Source organism: Vidua chalybeata, chromosome Z (assembly GCF_026979565.1).
Source record: "Vidua chalybeata isolate OUT-0048 chromosome Z, bVidCha1 merged haplotype, whole genome shotgun sequence".
In the NCBI taxonomy this organism is placed as follows: Eukaryota; Metazoa; Chordata; class Aves; order Passeriformes; family Viduidae; genus Vidua; species Vidua chalybeata.
Window position 1 is genome coordinate 66,853,316 of NC_071570.1, and position 14,570 is coordinate 66,867,885.

At 43.0% G+C, this 14,570-nt stretch overlaps 1 protein-coding gene across 3 annotated transcripts in view; it reads left to right on the top strand.

Moving 5' to 3' along the window:
- LOC128782108 (RNA polymerase II elongation factor ELL2-like) overlaps positions 1-14,570 on the top strand; it is a 19,616-nt gene continuing 5,046 nt past the window's right edge. Inside the window, exons 1-10 of one of the 3 annotated variants that reach the window (XM_053932266.1) lie at positions 1-121; positions 791-948; positions 3,006-3,072; positions 4,412-4,656; positions 6,709-6,833; positions 7,231-7,321; positions 7,698-8,019; positions 11,508-11,574; positions 13,152-13,323; positions 14,418-14,462. In XM_053932266.1, coding sequence (XP_053788241.1) covers positions 847-948; positions 3,006-3,072; positions 4,412-4,656; positions 6,709-6,833; positions 7,231-7,321; positions 7,698-8,019; positions 11,508-11,574; positions 13,152-13,323; positions 14,418-14,462 — 1,236 coding nt within the window. In that variant the 5' untranslated portion in view covers positions 1-121; positions 791-846. The remainder of the gene's footprint in view (positions 122-790; positions 949-3,005; positions 3,073-4,411; positions 4,657-6,708; positions 6,834-7,230; positions 7,322-7,697; positions 8,020-11,507; positions 11,575-13,151; positions 13,324-14,417; positions 14,463-14,570) is intronic. The other 2 variants (XM_053932267.1, XM_053932268.1) reach the window with 2 other exon arrangements.

The window sequence follows — 14,570 nt, forward strand, 5'->3', positions numbered from 1 at the left end:
CAGTCAGACCCTTCGGCGGCTGCATCGAGAGCAGAGGTGTCGGAGCAATAGCGAGTGTTGTTCCAGCTTGGTTGGTTCTAGAACACGTTGTTCAAGAGGCTGATCCACACACTGAGTGGAGGTAATTATTTACAGTTCTGTGCAGAAAGGGGGGCACTCAGGGACAAATTCACAAAGGCAGCACCACAAGAACCAGAGTGTCTTAGTATTTCTACATTTTAGCAAAGAAAGGAATTAGTGTTCATTGACTGCAAGTTCCCTAGTTCTCTTCATAATTAGTATTCTGTCTGCTGTCAGTTAATGATCCTCTTGCTTCTCATGCTAATTAGTCTGCATGCTCAGACTCTACCTTCTTTAAGTGAGAGGCTTCTTGAGTGGATAGCCATGGTCTGCCCCTGCTGGAATGGCCTTTTACCTCGCAGGAGGTGATTCAGCACAGTTTCTGCATTGGCTTTATCAGTTTGTTCCTTTCCTTGGGGGTTCTGCCAAATGTCCCTGTGCCCATAAATTCTCCATTCTTTGTGTCCACTGTCAGTGGTACATCCTTCTTCCCAAGCCTTGCTAACCTCCCCTGTGTCTGAGGTAGCTGAAGCCTGTCAAGCCCTACACCTCAACAAGGCAATTCAGCCAAGAAGCAACCTGCCTTTCAAAGACCTGGCCATCACTTAGAGCTTGTTGGCTACTTCTTGTTTCATGGGAATAATCTCCCTCCTTGTTGATGAGCCTTGAAAGCCACAAAGGACAAATATCAAAGCACACATTTTCCTAACAAATATTTTGCATTTTGCAGATTTTTCAGCAGGATCAGTGGCTGTGTGGGAGCCAGAGCACCTGAGGCACAGCGGGATGGCAGAGCTGTGGGGCTGGGCACGATCCAGAGCGTTCCGCAGGGCCCCCAACAGCACTGCGATGCCCGTCAGGGTGACCCAGAGGTCCCAGGACCAACAGGTGAGGGGCAGCTGTCGGGCTCTGCGGGTTGCCAGCGGGTGGGGGCTTGTCTGTGGTGTTGGTGTCAGGTGCTGCTGACCCTGCGGGACCTGCTGGGCAGGGCTGGGGCCCCACTGGTGCTCCAAGGGCCCCTCTGAGGCAGCTGCCTGGGTGGAAGTGACTCACAGGGATGACACGGAGGAGGTGCCAGCAGAAATGGGAGGTTCCCTATGCTTTGACATTGAGGAAATTCATGTTCTGGGAATGGTTTGTGGCCAAAATGCATGGATTTCCCATTGTTCTATATTTATACCAGAGTCATCAAAAGTGTAAGGATAAATGAAATCCTTGAACAGTAATTTTTGTAGTATTAGGAGTAGGCATCACTTTATTCCTGGCTCTGGTGCATAGTGGAAAACTCCAGCCACATGCACACCACTTTCAAAGCTTTTCCACTAATTGATACATTTTTAGCAAACAAAGAAATGAATGTTCATTGGTTCTAAATTACATCATTCTCCTCATTAATTAGTATTATATCTTGTCTTGGATATTGATGTCTTCCTTCTTATGCTAATTAGTCTGCATTTTTCAGTCTTTATTATCTTTTTCTTAGACAAGTTGTTTTGAGCTCTGAGGCTGAAATGTCTTTATTAGTTTCTTCTTTGTCTTCTGGCTACATGTTCTTGGAGGGCTATGAAGTCTAGATTCCAGGTTTCTGTAAGGTTTTAAACTTTTACACCCTCAGGCTTTGTTCATTGAAGGTTATCAGGGTTACTTCAGCAAAACTAAAAGTTTTGGTGATCTAACAATCCAACTCTGGCAATAGACTGTCAAAAGACACTTAGCTGCCTTCTCTCTAAAGCAGAAAATTGCAATGCTTAAGACTAATACACTGCTTGTGATCAATATACTGCTTATGATTAATTAATTAATGACAACATCAATTAAAATAATAAATTAGGAAAAAAATGTATGCTAAACAAGCAATGAAAAGCTGCATAAGTAATCCAAGCTGATGAGTTTGGTACCTTACATGATTTTTTTCCATTCTTCTATCAAATGCACAGATGCTTTTAGAGCATACTCATTCATTAAGGTCACGTAAAAGGATGTGGGTGACTCCCTGTTCCTCTTCGTGTCCAGTCCCTGTCCTCAGCTCTGCCAGTAGTGATGACTGAAACAGAAATATTAATGGAATTGTGTTGAGGCAGCACTTTGTGCAAATGACAGCAACATGGATGAAGGATGAACAGTCTCACAAGCAAAATATTGAAGGATTTCTAAAATACTGTTGAATATTGCTGCTACAGATCTTTGCAAGTGACACTCCTATTTCATTAAAAGTTCAGGCAAATTTCAGATGAATAGCTTTTTAGCTTCACTGTCAGGCAATTTTGCTTTCAGAATGAAGCAGTCGGATCGCAGTAGGTTGTTTTTCTTCAAAAATACACTTATGCCAATAGACATTTTAGTGATTTTTGCACTGCAATGGAATGTGACATATTCTGTACTAAATGATGACTTTAGCCACTCAACCCAAATTTTGTTAGGATAAACTGTTTCCATTTCACATCTATGCAAATAATTGCATCTAGAGCTGAGGAAAAGAGAAAGGGCTTTGGTGCCTGTTACAGTTGAAATTCAGCTTTTGCAGTTGATGTTAATCTTGGAGCTTCCTTAGTACGAAATAAATCCCAGTGTCAGGTGTTTCCCCAACTTTGTGATCTTTTTGTGAACTACTCTCACCTGGATTGTTAGCTGAACACTGGCCAGTTCAGTTGTACTCAGGCACTTGATTTCAAGGGAAGCCTGTGCCTATAAATTCCAGCAACTGGGAAAGGATGACTTGCTACTTGAACACTTGGCTGCATGAGAGGCTAAGTGAGGATTGCTCTCTCAGGGCAGTTTTGTAGCCGGCTGCTTGCAGAGGGAGAACTGTGTCAAAGCAGCCCTTTCTAGTGATGTGACAGCAAACCTTCGCAAACACAGCTCTTGTTTAAAATGAAGGGCCTAGTTCATCAGCAGTGATGGAGAGTAGGCTGAAGTTTTTACAGAAATTATCTTTTTCCTTCTAGCCTAATGCCAATGAGGCATTGCACAATGGAAGTGTGCAGAATGTCAAATTGTATAACCCACTTGCAGGTATGGTTGCCTTTCACATTTTGCTCAATGTCTGTAAGACTTTCAATTTGGTAATTAATTTTTGCAGCATATTCTTGGGACAGGGGATCTCTTGTGTTCAGAGATCTCAGCTGGAGGTGGTATGCCCTCAGGTCAACCTTGCAGTCTCTTGTCACTGCATTTAGCCACTGGTTTGTTTTCCCCTGAGAAAGCCTGCCAGTCCTTCCGTGTTCCCATACTGCTTGATGGGATGCAATCTGGAGCATTGAAGTCAAGGTTTGGACCACTCCATGCACCTAAATTCACTGCCTTGGTAGCTAAGGTTTTGATTTTGTAGTATCTAGGCACTCTCATTATCCTTTAAATTTAATTGGGAAATTGAAAGAAAATGACCTTGAGGAAGTTGCGTAGAGAATTTCATAAGGTCAGCATGGGAAACTTTGCTTGATTTAGTTTTTTTGTCTTGGTCGTTAATAAGTGAGTGTTGCCACAACACTGTGTTGGGTTCTTTTCAAGGAAATGGAAAAGAAGGTATTGATGTCATCTTCCCCACGGATTCCATCAATTCCCACAAAGCACAACATGCTTAGGTGATGTCATTTGTTATTAATCTGTTCTCAGTGCTGTTTCCCCAAGGAGCCTGGTTTCAGGCAGACTTGAGGTGCACATTCCCCTTACAGGCAGTCAGAGGTGCCGCCTGCAGCAGTGAGCTGAGCCAGGTATAGCCAGCTGCCCTGAGAAAAGCAGGCTCTCACCTGGCTGTGGCTGCAGTCACCTGCCTGCAGGGACTTCCCTGCCACTGCAAGTGCAGCTCTTGCTCTGCCTTAGCCTAGTGCAGAGCATTTTAAACTAGCATCATGGTGGCTTTTTGGAGAGACAAAACTAAATTTCAAATTTCTCACTGGGGACATTCTGTTTCACATTGTGAATGATGATTTGTAATTCTTGGTGGTGGTCTACACAGATCCTAAGGGAATATTTAACATTCAGTAACTGGGGTGTGAGGACTGGCAGTAGTGAGACAATTGTGGAACTTGGTGCTGCTTTGGCTTTAGGCTGGCACAGAGAAACTCAGGTGAGACAGGTCTGGTTGCTGGTAGGTACAGGGTGCCTTTGCAACATGCTCCATGCAGTACCAGTTAGGGACTGGGCTTTGTCACAGAATCAGAGAATATGCTGTGTTGGAAGAGATCCACAAGGATATTCAAAATCAGCTCTCTCCCCAAGAATATCCATCATTGATGGATATCCCCAAGAATATCCATCATCAGTTTAAATTAACTTTCTTGATCAACTTGCCTTCTCCTATCTTCCCATTTGACACTTGTTTTTCTGTTTTCCTCTCCTTTGGGAAAACAAGCAGATGTGAGAAGAACCGAATCAAACGCTTCATGTCCTGCCCCCGAGAAAAAGAGAACAAAGCCCATGAAACCTGCAGAGAGTGAAGGGAATCCTTGTAGTGCTGTTTATCGTCGACCCTACAGGGACAGGGTGATTCATTTACTTGCTCTGAGGACTTACAAGAAGCCAGAGTTACTTGCTCGCTTGCAAAGAGATGGAGTCATGCAAAAGGACAAGGGCACCCTTGGAAAGATGCTTCAGCAGGTGATATTGTGGAGTTTCTGTCAGCAATTTTTCTACCACACTATTCTTTTGTTCCTAATTGTAACTTGTTCCTCCACTGTTTAAATTAGATACTAACGAGCAAGTTAGGAAATGCTCCCTGTTAAATTTTTTCCATCAACTTCATCCAGAGGTCTCAAGCTGCAAGTCCATGTGAGGAAAAGAAAGAAAACTTCAAAACTTTTGGGGCATTGATGTTTTGCTAGAATAGTTGGCAATGAGTAACACTTTGTAATGTTGTTGCTTCTCATGCCTTATTCCATTCCCTTTCTTTTCTATGCACTGTTTGACTGCTTCATGGAGTAACTTCACAGGGGTTCCTTGACTTTGTGAAATGGTTTGTCATAGCACTTAAAATTTCCTGGGATAAGTTTCAGAGGAGAGAAGTTCAGTAACTGCAGAGGCCAGTATTTAATTTGAACAGAGCTGGTGGCCTCTCAATAGTACTTGGCTGCTGCTGGGATCTGTGAGGATTGCCTTCCAGGGAAGGGTGTTCCTGGCAAATCCTCCTTGATAAAGATGGTAGCCAAACTTTGATCAGAGAGTTTCTTTGCTGTCACGTGAATTAAATCTCCATTTTCCTTGGACCTATTTTATTCAGTAACTTCTCCAGTGCTCCTCTGAATTCCTTATTACAACCGGTTATAGGATGCACACCCATTGAAAGATGCAGTGGCTCTTTCCCTCCTTTTTCAGTATTCCCTGTTCCCCTAGGTTTTTGCTTAATCATGCAAGCATTAATATATCAATAGGAATATTTCCACTTTAGCTAGGAAAACAATGTCTTGGAACCCAGTCAAGGGAGGAAAATTCCACACGGACACACTTTCAGTTGATCTCACAGTGACTTTTAAAAACTCATTCCTTGAACATATCAAGTTTCTTGCTGGGTTTGCCCAGGGCAGTGGCAGGGTTTTTTCACCCTGAAGACATTCACAATATAATGAGAGCCGTGCTCTGCCATCTCAACTGAAGTAACTCATTTAGATTTCAAGCTGACTATAAATTTTCAAAGTTCAGCTCCTTAGAAGGTAAAGGATGAAAATATTTTCTCCTGTTCCATTGCAATGTTTGAGGAGTTTTCCCTGGAGGCAATGTGCTGTATGAGGTGGGGACTGCCTCAAGCTCCTGGTTTGCATTCTTAAAGGTCTGTGTGAGCAGCCCTGCACCCTGAAATGCCTTGCTCAGGCTTTTCTGGATATCAGAGCAAGTGGGGTTGATTTTGTATAAATCTCAAATGGGCAGTGTGAGATTGTTGAGATCTGGTACACACACACTTGCTTCCCTTCCAACACAACCTGAGTTCTGCTTCTAAGAAGTGAATTCCCAGTTCTGGGTATCTTTGTTACTTTAACATTTGTTTTCAGCTGTGGAAAAACAGACATCAACACAGACCCAAATTATCAATGTTTATGATTTCAAGGAGAAAAGAAAAGTAAAAGTTGTGACAGATGCTAGTGGTGTGTGATTGAGTTATTCAGCGTGTTGCAGAGGGCAAATTGATGGAGACTTTCCCAATGGGCTTCTCTATGGAACTCTGAGCAGGTGTCAGGTGATGAAGTCTAAACCAGCTCTTCTGATATCAGTGGTCTTGAGGTTTTACTACCTCATTTTACCTTTTTGTGTAGACTTTGTATTTGTCTTGAGGAAGATATGCACCTCATTTCTTTTTGAAAGAATACATCAAGGAATGTGCACGGCCTTCTCATGGTAGGGCTTTGCTGGAATGAACCCTGGCCCTGCCACATGAAGAGGGACTCTGGGCCTGCCCACCTCTCCTTACACACTGTAGCACTAAATGTTGTTTTCAAAACAACTCTTGCTAGATATGAATGGAGATACTTTTTTTCCAATTAGTGAAACATTAATATGGCTTAAAACTCATGTGATAGAGGAATAATTAAGCTCTTCACAAAAAGTCATTGTTTAGTTCAAATTGTGTGCTCACAAACAACTGTTCAGGACCAATTATATTTCTGTAGTTTGCATACAGCAACCAAAATGAACATTTATTTTTAAAATGTCTGCCTGTAGGTAGCCAACTGGAATCCAAAGGATAATTCCTTCAGTCTGAAGGAACATCTGTTTCAAACCCTTCAAACTGATTGGCCTGGCTACAGTAAAACTGATAGAGAGAATTTGAAGTTAATACTTTCTAGGTAAGTTCAGAAAGTTCCTTCTTTTGGGGAAGGAAAAGAGCCTTTTCAGAAGAAAACCCTGGGAAATGAAGCCTAGGTTCTTAGAATATACTGAGATAGCAGGGACCTGCCAGGATCCTGGCCCTGCACAGGACACCACAAGAATCACACCAGGTGCCCATGAGTGCTGTCCAAACACTTCCTGAAGCCTTGCTGCAGTGACCACTGGCCTGGAGAGCCTGTTGCAGTGCTCAAGAACCCTCTGGGGCACTAATGTTTTCCTGATATCCTGCCTAAAGCTCCCTCAACTCAGCTTCATGCTGTTTCCTTGAGTCCTGGCACTGAAGGTCTGCAAAGAGAGTACTATGGCAGTTGATAGTTAGGCCTTGTAACTTGAAATATTGGACCATCCTTATAGAAAAACAGCTCCATCTCAGAACCCCACCGGCGGCAGCCAAGCGACATCTCCAGGGCCTTCTGAGAGAGATGCTCCAGCAAGACCTGCTCAGGTATTTTGTGCATTTTTAACATTCTAGACTGTATATAGTAAATTTTAGCAGACTTGCTGGTGGTGTAAAAGCTGTCATGTGAATGTACAGGATGTTCCCTTTTGGGGAAGCTTTTGATGGAGCTCCTGAAGGGAATGTCTTTCTCCCAAAGCATTTTAGCTACAGACTTGAAGTAGGACTTGCTAATTGCTAAGATGAGAAAGTAGGAATGAGGTAGAGCCTGTATTTACCTGCAGTACTTCCTGATTTGAATGCTCTTTTTAGTCAAGAAATATGTGTTTTCAATCGTGGCCAGTTCAGAAATGCTACTTTTTCGGAATGGGAGCAAAAGCTGATCCTGATGGTTAATGAATAAATTATGTTGTTATTGTTGCAGAAATGGCCTCTGGCTTCTGACTTTACCAGTCCGTTGATGAGCAAGAAGAGGAGAATTGGTCACCAGCACAGTCATATCCAGCCAGCAGCGGGTGGCCACTTTTCTTCCTTGCTTCTGCCTTCCACATCCCTCTTCACTATGGTCAAGCCTCCAAGTGTCGGCTCTATTTCCCCCTGCACACCTGTGGTGCAACAAACAGAGAAATTTCAGAGTTCCAGCATCCCAGAGCCCGCCAGGGTGCAGAAGGAGATCCCCAATTCAAATGGGAAGAAAAACGAATTAGGGAGGCTGCAGCAGTTTTGTCCCTTGGATTTCAATGAAGGTATTATTGTGCTGGTTTTCCTGATTCCTGTGTGGATAACTGTGGTGTAAAGATTTGGTTATTAAGGGAAGCTTCTGCCTGAATTAAGGTGAAACACCACCCTTTTCACAGTCAATAGCAAAAATGTTATTTAACAGTAAATGCAAACTAGGGAGATAGAAAGAAATAAGAGAAGAGAGGCAGGGTGGGGGGAAGAGAGAGACATTAAGTAGCAAGTTATCAGTACCACATGGACTCTCTGATGTCCAGCTGGTCCTTCTTCACCCGTGGTCTTCTCGGTGGTGGGGGTCCCCAAGTTGCTCTGGAGGTACCACCTTTATACTGTCCAAGATTGGGGTACCACAGGGTGGTCACAGCTGTCCCCACGTTTTGGGTTAGAAGCCATGTAAGCAGTGATTTTCCTTACCCACAGTCTCTACAGTGGAGTTTTTGTCTGGTGTCCTAATTCCAAACCTTCACCTCTGTTAGGCCAAGGCTTAGAGCTTTTCTTCATGCCATCTGTGCTTCTCTTAAATTCCTCTTGTGGTGGCTTATCTTATGTGAACATCCTTCTTTGACAGTGTTCTGAAATAGTTAATTGTGCTCTTGCATCTTGTGAAAAGGGAGCTTTGAAACCAGGCACTGGATACATGAAGGCACTACTCACATTACTGGTCTACTATTATCCCTGCTATATGGTAATGAAAAATCAAGGCTTTTTTTTTTTTTTTTTTTTTTTTTTTTTTTTTTTTTTTCTGCCTTTACATTACATTGTAACTCTGGGTTTAAAAGACAACAGCAGTAAAGTCCAGAACCTGTGCTTCTTGAACCTTGTCTAAAACTATATTGATTTTTAGCAATTCTCCCTCTAAGTAGTGCAAAACCAATCAAGAACAAAGAAATGTGAAATAAATTACTGTTGAGAGAAGCTGGTTAAAAAAAAGAGCCAGCCACTAGAAAGCCACAGGGAATGGATTTTTTCTTTCCATCTGATTTCTAGTAAAATGACAGTTGACTGAGATAGCACTGTTTCCATCAGCAGCTTTTCAAGACTGCATGCTGAAGACAGAAACCTGTCACACATTTATTGCAGACTGGTTTACTGAAACATGTCAGTCAAATCTCAGTGATTCCATGGTTGTTTATTGAACTCAGCCTTTTCATGGAAACTCCAAATGCTACGAAACTTGGGCTGTGGTTTCCTGGAGTTCTACTTTGAACTGGGCTGTGAGTTCCCCTCCATCCTAGCTGCAGAATTTCTTTCTACAAAAGCTGTGGAAGTGGTGCAGACTGAAAACAATATTGAAAAGCTAAACAGAAATGCATACAGAACGCCTGATTTCTGATGACAGAGACACACCCAGTAGGACAGAGTTTAGCTGCTTTGTTAAATCTGTGTGTGGTCTCTTTTGGAGGTTGACTGTGCAAAGTACAAGTAGGGTTTAGCCTGGAGGCTAGCCTGGAGTGTGCAGATGCCTCTTGCTAGTGGTGGTGTGCTTGTAGAGCAGGTGCTTTGACATGGTCTTTCCACATTTCTTCTGGAAATACACACGGTACCTGCAAACCTTGGGAAGGCTTTGGAAGGATTTCTGCTCGATTCTATAAACACATGAGCAGCTTTCTTCAGGCCAGTTACAAAATTCTGCCCAGCTGGTGCAGGAGAAATCTGTTCTGTGCCTTTAGTTGGGGCTTAGGCTGAAGCTTTCATGTGGATGGAGCTATGAGATCAAAAGCACTTTTGGAAATGAAATGCTCACAGCAAAGCTCTTCTTCCAAGTTGTATTGTTACACATTGTATTGTTAACATTGTTACTATTGGTATTTATGTCCAGTTTTATTACCACTTTTACACTTCTTTTTATGCTTCTGCTATATCATGTAATAATTTTAATGCTAAAATCAACTAAACCAAGTGGAACATGACACAACAGCTGTTTCCTTAGGAATTAAAGCTCAGAGAGCTTAAAGATTGGCAAGAATGGCTGGATTAACAGGATTTTTTGTCCTGGAAAATGGAAATGGAAGATAATAAGGAAAATAAAGGATCATATGGTTTTTGGATGCTTACCTCAAAACCTCAAATGGAAAGCAGAGAGAGATTACCAAGATCCTGAGTGTTCCTTCCTATTTCAGCTGACTTTTCCTTATGGCAGGTCTTTTTATTATGATCATAATTCTTCAACATTTCTTTGGAAAGAGGGCTTTGATGTTTTGTGTGCAATTCTTCCTGAATGTTTTTGAAAAGAGGCAAAGGGCAATTCACAAGTGCAGGGCTGTTTCCAACCCCATCTTGCCTTGTTATTGAGGAACACTCAGTTTTGGCTGCAGGTTGTTGGAGCCTTAGTGCCAGTAAGCCCTATAGAATGGAATTCGCTTTCCTGCTGACAAGAGTGCAGACACTCATCCAAACAACAAACACTGGGCCTCTGCAACTGGAAGGGAAGTGGGGATAAAAAAGAATTTCAGCTTTCTTCTTTATTTCTTGTTAGAACCTCAATGTTGATCTCTCTCAGGCTGTTGTCTTTTGTGAAGCTGCATCTGTTGCTGCATGACTTGAATGGCTGTGCAGATGTCACTTCATGCCTTCAAATAAGAAAAGCTGAGCTGGGGCTTGATATGGAAAAAAAGGGCAGGAGATCATTCTCCTTTAAAATGCCTTTATTAAAGTGGCCAGCTCGGGTGGGGGCCCGACGGGTTGCACGCACACCGCTGCTGCTGCTGCTTCCCGGAGTGGCACAGAGCAGGAGGAGGAGTGCAGCTTTGTCCGCTTGGCACGCAGGCAGAGCTGGGGATTCTGTCCTCATGGGAGTGGCAGGATTCCACAGTTTGACTTCTGGTCAGGGGTCCTCATTCTAGCATGTATCTCTGGTGGTAAGAGTGAGACATTAGAAGGTAGGACTGATTGCTCATCCTTTGCCGTAGTTTGAGTCCTTCAATTTTATTGTGGCTCGCTGTTTTAGGGGTTTTTAGTGCTGCATTCGGTGTGTTTCTTCATTTGCATGCTGCTTCTGATGTCACTTCCTCCTCACAGTCCCGGGTGCCATTTTCTAGGAAGCAGCAGGGGTGAGACCTGACCCGACTGGAAAAAAGGATTTCTAACAGGAGATGAACAATAGGTAGTTAATAGGGAATGAACGTGGGGTGATTAACAAGGGCTGAACAAGGGGTAGTTAACCAGGGGTGAACAATGGGTAATTAACAATCACTTAACAACTGGCCATTAAGTAAACACTTCGTAACCTTTTAGAAGTGAGCAGTTTCTTATTCATAGCAGGTCTAACACTGTGGTAATGCACAATCTGTAGAATAAACTGGCCATTCTCTCTTGCTAAACCCTGGGACTGGCTACTGTGGACAAGGTCGTGTTTGCCCTATTATTAAATGTTATTGGTTCTTGTAAGTAATTTGCTGTGAGAAGAAAGCTCTGAAGGACTTTTCAAGACTCTCCAATGGGATCTTTTGGCTTTTTAAATATCTCCTGATGAAGATGTCAAAATTCTTTTCTGCAGGAAATAGAGAAGATACTTCCATTGCCTCCACATGCTCTGCAACAAGCAACCAACCAGACTATTTGAGGTGATTAACTCTTGCCACTGTCACTGGGGTGCAGTGTCAAGCTTTTTCCTGTGCTGAAAGGATGAGTTTCAGAAGGTTTTGTTGGGCCTCAGAGCAGAGATGAACACCGAGGTGGGTTAGGTGGGACGGGCCCTCCCTTCCTGCAGTGCAGTCGCACAGGCTCAGCTGCAGCAGTGGTGCTGCATCCCCTCATCATATTTGCAGTGCAGGAGGGGAGGGAGAACTGTGTGTGTGTGTGTGGTATAAAACACTGGAAATTGCTCCCAGCTTGTGTCAGAGCAGTGATGTTGGTAAGGGCAGTCAGGCCTCCTGCAGCTCTGGGGCTCTGAGGCCTTTGGAGCAGGTGCAGCAGGGCCCTGGGTCACATTGGATACAGTCAGGGATGCTCCATGGAAGGCTGAGGGCAAGCCTGGCCCTGCAGGGGAGCCGTGGAGTGAGGTCTGTGCTAGGGCTCTTGCTAGTAAATGTCACTGGGCAGAGGCCAGTAGTCCAAGCTCCTGCTTCTCAGGAATCTCTCAAAATGTTGAAAGGCATCTGTAGTTTTCTTTTCAAACTTATCCTTCATGGCAGTCAGGTGCATCTGGCCTGGGATGCATCCCTGGCATATGTTGTTGTCTGTCCTTGTACAGAATTTTAACTTGTTAAAAATTTATTGCTTGTAAATATTTATCTCAGGATTGTTTGAAGTGTTTATTACCATGTGGAATGAGTTTTTGTCATTCCAAAGAGAACCAGATCTTCAGGCCCAGAGGAGCAGAAGCTTTAGTGTGACAGTGTTGGGATGTGGCATCTATTATTCTCATTGTCACTTCATCTTGGATTTGTATCATGAGCTTGATAAACCTCACATCTGTTGATTTGAGGGAGAAGTGATTGAAGAAGGTTTGACTCCCTTCAGTGGCTTTAAGCATTAATGAGTTTTGCCCTCCTTAGGAGTAGATGTGGTTTGGGTATTTCTTGATGTAGTTTCAGACTTGTCTAGAGTTTGTTTTTGTGGCTGTATTACAAAGGCCTCAGTGATGGTCAGTGATGTAACTGCTGTCCACTAGCAGAATCAATTATCATTAACTCGGCTTTGCCGTTAGACAGACAAAAATGTAGCTCAAAAGTCCAATTCCATGCACTCAACTCCATAAATGCAGTCCCTGACAAAAATATTTTGCAGATGAATTTTCACAAGTAAACATAACTTAATTTTTTCCTACATAGAAAGGGAATATAATTTAGCTTCCTGAAGCTGCTGTGTTTGTTTGTCATTTGACATTTGAAATGAGGGCAAATATTTTCTAAATGTGCTCCACTTGCTAATGAAGAAAACCTTTAAATGTAAACTACTAATAACTAAGTGTCATAGAGATGTGGCAGATTTTGAGTTACCTGACTGCATTCTCTTGAAGCACATGAGCTTGAAAGTAGAAACCATCAGTCACAGCATGACTGATTTCAAGCTTGCCGTCTGTCTTTAACATTTCCCTGTGCTTGATGTAAAATTACATGTGTGCTTTATGGTATAGAAACATACTGGAATGTTCTCTTAGAGTTCACTCATAGAAAAATGGTCTCATTTTTTCCATTAGAAAATACATAGCCATTGTCTCCTTGGAGCAATGCCAGCGCTACAAGGATGACTTCAATGCAGAGTATGAGGAATACAGGAATTTGCATTCTCAGATTGACAATATCATAAAGAAGTTCAGACAGTTTCAGGAACAATGGAAGTCTCTGACTCCAGGCTCCGAAGCCTATCAGGTAAAGTGGGATAAAACCATGAAGACTGTGTGTCTTGGTTTGGAAAGACAGGTGTCTGCTAAGGAAGGCAGGAGCCGCCCCTGAAATGGAAAAATGTAGACCCCTTCCCTCCAAATTGTTATAAATTTGAAATTAAGGGGGGCTCTCAGGCAAAAATATAGGAGCAGGAATAATAGTTCTTTATTAGGGAAGGAAAGAAAAAGATAAAATAAACAATGCGATGAACCAAAACAACACTGACAGAGTCAGAATACAACCTAACACCCTGCTGGACAGGGTGTTGGTACAGTCCAATTGGAATTGTGGCTGCAGTCCTCCTGGAATGTCAGGTATGGTTCTCTTGGAGTAGTGATCCTGTAGAAAAAAGGGTGTTGTCTTCCTCTGAAGAGGCAGTGGGAGAGGTAGCTGTTCCTCTGGGAAAATCCAGCACAGAAAAAAAGCTGTGCTGGTGGGCCAGAATCTCAAGATCATATGCAGGTAGGAACGCTTGGCTCCTCCATCTGGGCGAAGCATCTCACAATGGGATGCTATAGTTCTTACCAGTCATGCAGTGACACTCAATGGCCCATTATTAGATGTCTCCCCTGAGAGAGGGTTGGTTGTGGAAGAGATAAAGAAAACTGCCCACTTAACACAAGACAACTGCCATACATATGGCAGCATATATCTTGCTTTTCAATCTGGGACACTGTCCTTCATCACAGCAGTGTTTTGGATTCCTTGGAGCTGCTCAGTGAGACAAAGAGAAACTGTGAAATTGGCATATATGCTCAGACACTGCTTGCGCTGGGTCTGATTTTTGCAAGACCCTGCCTAAAAACCCCTGTTTGAGATGTCTATGAAGAAAATGTAAGGTGAGAGGTGTCCTAGGCAGAGTCCTAGGGCATGGGCTCCTTCTGTTGCCTGTTGAGAGACTTAATTAGAGATCTTGGGTGATTATGGGAGATGGAGATTTGCTTTTGCTAACCTCCCAAAAGAGTGGTGGCTCACAGAGAAGAACATCTCTAGAGTCAGACTGAGTGTACTTCTAGTGTTTTACCAAAGTTTGCATTTTATAGTGGTAGTGAAACATGCTTCATATTTTTTTCTTGAAGACTCTGCATCATCGAATCCTAGCAGATTATCAGCAGTTACAACAGGTATGTGTGACACCAGGCCTGCAGAGCTATGGTAACTGCTGAGTCTGACTCAAGGCTTTTTAAAGTAAAGGACATCAAATTCTAGACTCTGTGAAAGTGTTGGCATGC